We start from the raw sequence: 8,047 nt of genomic DNA on the forward strand, positions 1-8,047 counted from the left end.
ACCAGCCTGCGCATATCCACCGCATCTGATTAGGACCATGCTGTTCGCTATCATTTTCCCTAATTGTAAAGGGTTTGTAAGCGAACAGCATGGATCCTGTTCAACTGCGCAGGCTGGTTGGATCCATGCTGGTCGCAAACGCACAACAGTTTTTTTTTTTGTCATGACGCGGAACAATTTTATATTTTATAAAGGGGTTCAAATTTACATGATTTCAGCTCTGTCTCTCGCTCATTACTAGGAGACAATAGGTGCTACAGGAAGGCCCCTAAGTCAGCCATATTTGGGGTTACGCTGATATTGTTGGCTCAACAGTGACAGTGACCCTTGGTAGTCAGGTTCGTGTCCACACTAAGGTATACATGGACAGCACGGTCGGAAAGAATGTGTGGAAGGTAATGCTTCCTCCTCAAGAAGGTGAGCCCCTCTGAAACGATATATTGATATGTCTAAAGTTGTAAACATCTTAACATATCATATAACAATGTTTTAAACATTACCTTCTTTAAAGCTGCATGCATCCAAGTGAGCACAAATATTTCAAGAAAATCAAACTTTAGAGAAGTGTACTAAGATTTTAGGAAAAGTAGAAAGATCCAAGATTAAAGTAATAATTTACCTATTATGAGTGACTTATTGCTAATTTGTCATTATGTATAACTATATTTCTACCTGAGTTACTAACGATCAAGGACATTTTTTGCATATTTTGCCCCCTTTTTGTAATAGACATGAGTTGTAAGTGCCATTGATAATGTTTAAGTTGCTTTCTTTTAGTTACTTTACAATATCATACTTTAAAAGACATTTTCAAAATTTTCATGAAAATAAGCATTAATCTGGGACGTGCTGCTTTAAGATTGTCAAAAATATTCAAGATTCAAGTCATAATTAACATGTTAAATGCGATTAATGACTGATTTTTCCGTATCTATCACCATATTTCTACTGCGTGACTAACGCAGAAAAGGGCTATTTTTGCATATTTTGACCGCTTTTGGTAATTAACAAGGATTGTAAGTGCCGTATGTAATGTGTAAATAACTTTCTTTGTTCACTTCACTTTATTTTAATTAAAACATTTTTAAAAAATTTTCATGAAAAATTCACATATATCTGGAGGGCATGCTGCTTTAACAGTACTAGTATTTGACGACTGGCGATGAATATTTTTTTAAACAATTCTAGCACTACATTGAACCGAATTTGTCACAATATGCACGTTGTAATATTATACGAGGGTTGTCACAAAAGTCCGTGACAAATCCTATAGACCGTTTGTTTTTAACGTCAGTACATAATAATTACATATAACCTTTCAAATAACATTTAATAATTTTCAAAAAATCTACTCTTATACCGATATGCTAGAGTTTCCTATACAGTGTCTTGTATTTTTAATACCATTAAGACGTAAACACAACTTTTCTTATGATGCAAATATAATAAGTGTCTATTAGTAGATTGTACTATTTTGCTAAGAACACATAACCGGCCATATTATACCATATTATAAAAGCGTTATCCGTAGATAAAATAGTTTTTTTTTAAATTTTCTAAATGCTCTATTATTTATGTATACATACCCATTTCATATACTCACACTGATACTGAAGACCTTCAATTCAAGAAGCAACTTTCACCGACGTGTTAAATTTGACGTCACATTAAGCGTAATCAAATTAGCTTGTATAGACATTGCTATTTCCAAACATGTGCCCATTTAAGCGAAATATGTTATTGATACTGTCATACAGCCGAAATTATTTCAAATTGTCTTTTGTATATCCATTTAAATCGTTAATATAATTACATTGTTTAAAACATCAAAAGGTCCTGGTCCAGTGAATATTACCGTGGCAACCGGGAATGAAAGTTTGACAATAACTAATGTAATGTTCGGAGATGTTTGGCTCTGCTCAGGTGAAAGTAACATGCAGTTTACGCTGAGCATGGTAAGTGAACCTTAAGTCCTACAAATGTAAGAGATGCATATTTTAATAAGTGGCAACGGCAGTGCGTTTTTATAAATAATTCACACTTGTGAATAATGATTAGTAGAGTCTTTCAAAATATTCACCATGAACATCTACACACTTTTCCAGCCACAGAATCCATTCAGAAAAAAACAACATTTTGAACTGTTCATAAGGTATACTGTTTATAGACTGATAATGAGCTCTTCCAGCGACACTACAAGTTTCGATCCGGCGACCGCTAAGGCAAGATTTGATGTATGGATTTAACCAAAAGTCTCAAACAGAGAGGCCAGGACTATGAGCGGGATGTAGCAAAACCTCAATTCTCTGTTCCTCTAAATAAGCTTGAACCAAGGCTGACAGGTGCGCAGGTGCATTAGCATGGAGTAAATTGATCATGCGCACCCCGGACCTTGGGTTCTTTGTAATGTAGTGATCATCTACAGCAGTGAGGACATGGTCACGGTAAAATGTTCCTGTGACTATTCCATCACTGTCAAAAATAGAACGTAATAACTATTTTAATGCTCCTACTACGTCGAGCAACAACTTGGCGATCGCTGTTTTTACCTACCCACATTTGTACTGAGTATATTGTCGGGCTCAAAAAGTAAAGACACATTTCATCCTTTGTGACAATGTCTCTTTCAAGCGTCTAGGGTCTCGATCTTTGAACCTAGTTTAATAAGGTTAAACCAAAAGCCCAGTCTAACGGGGGCCCCACTTTCCCTTTTAAATTAACTTTTTGTAAATGGAAAACACAATACGCACTAAAGGGCCCCAAAAATCACTTACCTCCCAACTATATTTTGCCCTTCAAACAACTTTGGCCTGAGGGTTTGGGCATGCGGGGTCTTTTTCAAGGGAGGGGAAACGGCCGCCCGGGCGGGGGGTCATTTTTTTAACAATTTTTATTAACCCTTCCCTTTAAAAATTAACCCACCTAAACTAAACTTTAAACCGTTTTGATTTTCTGATTTGCAAGTCAGTAAATACATAAATAAATCCACGGTCCCAACAACCAAAATTTCCTAACAAAATTTTTAAAAACGCAAAGTATTCTCACTCAAAACTGCTTAAAAAAAACCCCAATTTAAAAGACAGAAAAATTTTTTAAAATAGGCATTTAACGAATTTACAGTGCATTGAAAGTTCAGATTAGTCAATAGAAATATGAGGTTACAATCACAAGTTTCGCGGATGAATATCATTTTAATCAATGAAAATGCTATTTTTAGCTATGTCGATTACTAAATACTCCAGGTCGTAGTACACAAATAAATCTGACTGCCGAGTAGTGGAATATATACACATGTCGGACTGTTTTGGCGAGAAGATTCTCGCTAAATTATTTTTATCAGTGTTAAACAGGTTTATCGTGAACAAAATACCTCGAAATTGATAAGGATTACAAACACGAAATGGAAATTCTCAATTTAGAATTACAATGTATTTGTTTTTATTCAGGCTACATATCATTCGGAACTGTCTCGGCTTTTATCTATAATAACCTCGGAAACAATACGGATTGAAAGTAGTTCGACCACGTGGTTTCAGATGTAAACAGAAACAGAGATAATGTAAAACGAATATATATATTTGACATCTAATGTGTGTCTCGGTACTCTTATATGCTTGAAAATATGTCTGACAACAATTTGCAATTTAAGTATGCCCACAGATGTTCAATTTTAAACAAATCCGACTAAATGTCAACAGGTTGGTTTTTTGTACTTTCGGTTTCTACAACCATAATAATAAATATATAAATAATGTATTATTTGCTATTGTACCTATGAATTCACTTATTTTAGGTGGACTTTTACTACATATATTGGAAATAAACTTGTCAACAACTCCAATCATTAAATTACTATTTGTTTACATGTTTAGTTTCTTAGCGTAGGTTAGACCGAAATACGCATCCGTTCTGTGTATTCATACTATTGTGTTCGAGGTCCTTATCCGAAGACTGACGGAAAGGGCCGAGTAGTTGCGATTTGCTACATATTACGTATTACTTCACCGTGGTGCAGGAGTATCGCGTTCGTATCGCGCTCGTTTAGAGTGTGAGAGGCCTAAGGTTCAAATCCTAGTCGAGGCAACTTTTTTTTTTAAGTGTCTTTTTTAAGGAAGTAGCCACGATATGCAAGGATAAAGTGTGGCTGTCATAAAAAATGATTTTTGATGCAACTCTAGTCATGCAAAATTCCATATGTATCAATCTCAAACTGTTATAGAAAAAAATCTTAACGCAGTCGCTGCGTAAGATGAATTATAGTATATAAAAATAAACTTATATAGGAAAATACATACAGATAGTCAGTATGATTTAGTTTGCAAAGATCAGAAAATACCACAGAGCTTGCAGCCCTTTGATTATTTCTGACGCGCATTTACCCAATAACCCATGAATTTTGCAATCAGCTCTTTGCCTCCCTCTCAAATCATAATGTAACTCAGCTATGTATACAACCAGTATATAAAACCAGATGCATTTAAATGACCTGCTCAAATTTTATTGCACATGCAAATCGTGCGAAAATAGACTGTTGGTATCTTTCCAACAGATTATTATACATTGTACTTTCACGTGCAAAATCATAATTAAATTAAGTTGTTGCTACTAATTTAAATATGCTCCTCGTGTAATCTTATAAAATTTACTGTATATTTTCTTTTTTATTTTACATTTATACAAAACAAATGGGCGAAGCATTACAGAAAAGTTCCCTGTTACTGAAATGAAACATTTTAACAGAGCTAAATATAAAAAATATTACAATATTTGAGGGTTGGAATATTCTTTACTGGAATTAATGGACTTAATTTATATCTACTTCCATGAATACGCTTTGATTCTATATTTCGTGGAAAAGGGACATGGTGCAACAAATGACTCTGATTTTCTTCATTCTTTTCCCTTGATATAATGATATCTAATAATTAGTTTGATACTCAGCAATGTATAATAACACATCTTTATTTCCAATCTCCATTTTTTGACTATTTAATATCGAATACAAAAATAAAACTTAAAATGCGACGGAGTACCAGTACATTTATATTTTGATACTGATGTTCTAGAATGGGAAAATTAAAACTGGGTTAACTTCTGTTAGGGGTCACATGATGTAAACGCTGGAAGTTCATTTGTAACTTTTATAAGGTGTGGGTTAAATAATTTTGTTCCATACAGTGCAGTTTCGCAAGTGTGATATTTATTATAACCTGTATGTCATGTAGAAGGGGTCGAGAATTCAAGGGGTCTCAGTGTCTTATTTGTTTTATTATAAATGTACTTAAACTAAACATTATAATAACATCAATATAACATTACAAATAACTTTATTGCAACTAGAATATTATTACAATGTTTATAGAAAAAAAAACATATATAATAAACATTTATGAAAATGATATCAGACATGGCATGAAAAATAACAATACTATTTCCTGAAGAAGGAAATAGCAGGTTGCACAAACAATAATTTTATGATATTTTCTCTTTATTAGCAAAATCAAAAAACAAACATTGAAATATTATATAGCTCTATTTTCGACTTAAAATTTAATAAAGAATCAAATTTATTAATAGTAGGCCACCTACAGAAATATTAATTAGCGGTTGTCAATGTATCTTATTTTGTAGGTGTTCAATGAAAGCGAGGAAATAGCAGACGCCATCAACTTTCCTGATATAAGACTGTTCACAGCAGCACAGGAATGGTCGAACAATATTGAGTACGATTTACTAGGTGTTGAACAGTATTGGAGTAAGCCAAATAGAGGTAATTTCTGACACGATGTTTTTGTTGGTTTATTGACATGTTTAAGAACATATGTTTTTTCTTATCAGTTCCCATATTATATATCTATCTACATCATTATTTGTGGTAATGATACATACAGTAACTTTAACGACACTGCTTGCCATCTTTAGATTATTCAATATTATAACGATGTTATACATATAATAGCATGTTTTGTAAAACTAAGTCCGTAATTTTATTTATCAATTTTACCACATAATACATGTTTTAGACATTTAACTGTTTAAAACTTTTAGAAGGAAATTAGCACATAATTATCATATTTTTCTAGTGAAGAAGAAAAAGAAGAAGAATTACCGCGATGAAAAATCTTCACATAGAAGTCCAAAATGGGTTAAAGCAACACGTAGCATGCGACATAAAAAAATTATAATTATAATTCTTAGCACAACAATGAAGTCCTGTCTGCCTTAAAAAACAACATTTTTATGAATTTCAGTGTTTTTTTCTGATGCAATTTTATAAGTTTACAAACAATTTCGTTCATCTTGCTCTGTTATATTAGTGTATATTAAAAGTGTATAATATATATATTTTGAACAGATTCAGTAGGGCACTCTGACTGGACCTATTTCTCTGCTGTATGCTGGCTGTATGGGAAATATCTCTACAAGCAGTTACAATACCCTATCGGACTGATTGCCGCCGACTGGAATGCCACATCCGTACAGGCGTGGTCGTCGGAGGATGCGATTAACGCATGCCAGCCTTCAAGGACCGGTAGTCTAGTGCCAGCATATCCTCCTCAAAACACGCCGACGTACCTTTGGAACGCTATGATTCACCCGTTTCTAAATCTTACTATTTATGGAGTTATATGGTACCAAGGTAAAAGGTCAAAGTCGTTACTCAGACTTAATTGATAAAATAGGTTCACGTGATTACTGAATATGTTTTACCTACTAGATTACAAGCTTCCTGTTTAAAGTAATAAGATTTGTCCAGAAGTTAGTTTTTAGAGCTTGAATTACCTAGTAATGGATAACTTTTTGATGACTGCTGTATACTGTCACTTCATTTAAGAATCCATTAACGATTGGAAGAAAAATATCTAACGTCTCTTGTATTTTTTATTAAAATATTTTATAAGGCATTGAAACTGTAATTATATTTATTTGTGCACAGCAACAAAATAGCACTTGAAATAGTGAAACATTCAAGTTCTATCAGTACTACAAGTTTATAACATTGATTTTAATTGGATAATATTGACGTTTCGTTTGAACGCTATTGATGACATCCATCTTAAATAAAGCTGAAATTAGAAATAGGAAAGCACAACAAAAACAGAAGGAAATTATTCTGTGCAGGAAAGGGTGGGTTTATAAATTTTTAAACTAAAGTTTATGAAAGAAATTAACTAAAAATTAAATTTTAAAAACAGAAGACACCTGACTTGTAAAGGGGGATAACTAGTATAAATATGAATATAATGACATGCCAGGGTTGTCTCCCTTCTAATAAACTGCATTGGTTATCCTTGAGCAAATCTATGAAATCCTTACTGGGTTAAAAGAACGAATAAACAATGTTTTGGAAGCTGAGTTTCTCTATTACAGGACACATAAAGTTGGTCTTTTCTTAAAAAAAAGCTGCCAGTTTTATAAAGTGTACAATTTTAGACATGACATATTTACTTTATGTGGAGTTAAAACATGTTTTTTTTATATATTTACAAAGAGACTGTGTAGCAAACATCAATATTTTCTAATATCAAATTTGAGCAAAGTTTGTCTTTAATGAGAAACAAGATAACGTATAAGCATGGTATATTATTTCTAAAAATGACTGCTGCAAATTGAAAGTTTTTAATATTCGTTATAAAATACCTCTGAAAATTTATATGGCCGCCCTTGACTATTGGCTTATGCTTGTTTCTACGGAGCGCTTGAACCTGCCACAACTCTTTATAACTTATATAATCAATGTATCTTTATAAAATACACGGGTTAAAAATATATTTTGTAAAATTAAATAAAATAATGAATTAATGACTCAGAATTCTCCTCAATTTATCATCTGAACTTTCCCATATTATTTCAATTACTAGGTGAATCAGACATCTATTCGCCACCGGATATATATAAATGTAGATTTCCCGCCATGATTGACGACTGGAGAAAAAAGTTTAACGAAGCTTGCCAAACGGATATTCTGTTTCCATTCGGTTCGTTCAGGTCTGATGTTGTTTTTTTAAGAATTGCCCCATCAGGCCCCTAAGACTGATAAAAACAT

At 33.0% G+C, this 8,047-nt stretch overlaps 1 protein-coding gene across 1 annotated transcript; it reads left to right on the top strand.

The window, feature by feature from the left end:
- Window positions 1-266: 266 nt before the first annotated feature.
- On the top strand, window positions 267-8,047 carry LOC132728949 (sialate O-acetylesterase-like). The gene is made up of 5 exons (XM_060714677.1): window positions 267-417; window positions 1,834-1,955; window positions 5,632-5,770; window positions 6,356-6,640; window positions 7,863-8,047. Exons 1-5 carry the CDS (start codon window positions 363-365, stop codon window positions 8,030-8,032), a joined length of 771 nt encoding a protein of 256 aa, XP_060570660.1. The 5' UTR covers window positions 267-362; the 3' UTR covers window positions 8,033-8,047.

Source organism: Ruditapes philippinarum, unplaced genomic scaffold (assembly GCF_026571515.1).
Source record: "Ruditapes philippinarum isolate M1 unplaced genomic scaffold, ASM2657151v2 ctg419_1_1_1_1, whole genome shotgun sequence".
NCBI lineage: Eukaryota > Metazoa > Mollusca > Bivalvia > Venerida > Veneridae > Ruditapes > Ruditapes philippinarum.

What these genes read in the sequence shown, in the direction of transcription:
- LOC132728949 (XM_060714677.1), top strand. Translation starts at nt 363, where the DNA reads ATGGACAGCACGGTCGGAAAGAATGTGTGGAAGGTAATGCTTCCTCCT. An exon ending in TGCAGTTTACGCTGAGCATG is followed by an intron (nt 1,956 to 5,631) that starts GTAAGTGAACCT and finishes CTTATTTTGTAG; the next exon opens with GTGTTCAATGAAAGCGAGGA. An exon ending in TGGAGTTATATGGTACCAAG is followed by an intron (nt 6,641 to 7,862) that starts GTAAAAGGTCAA and finishes TTCAATTACTAG; the next exon opens with GTGAATCAGACATCTATTCG.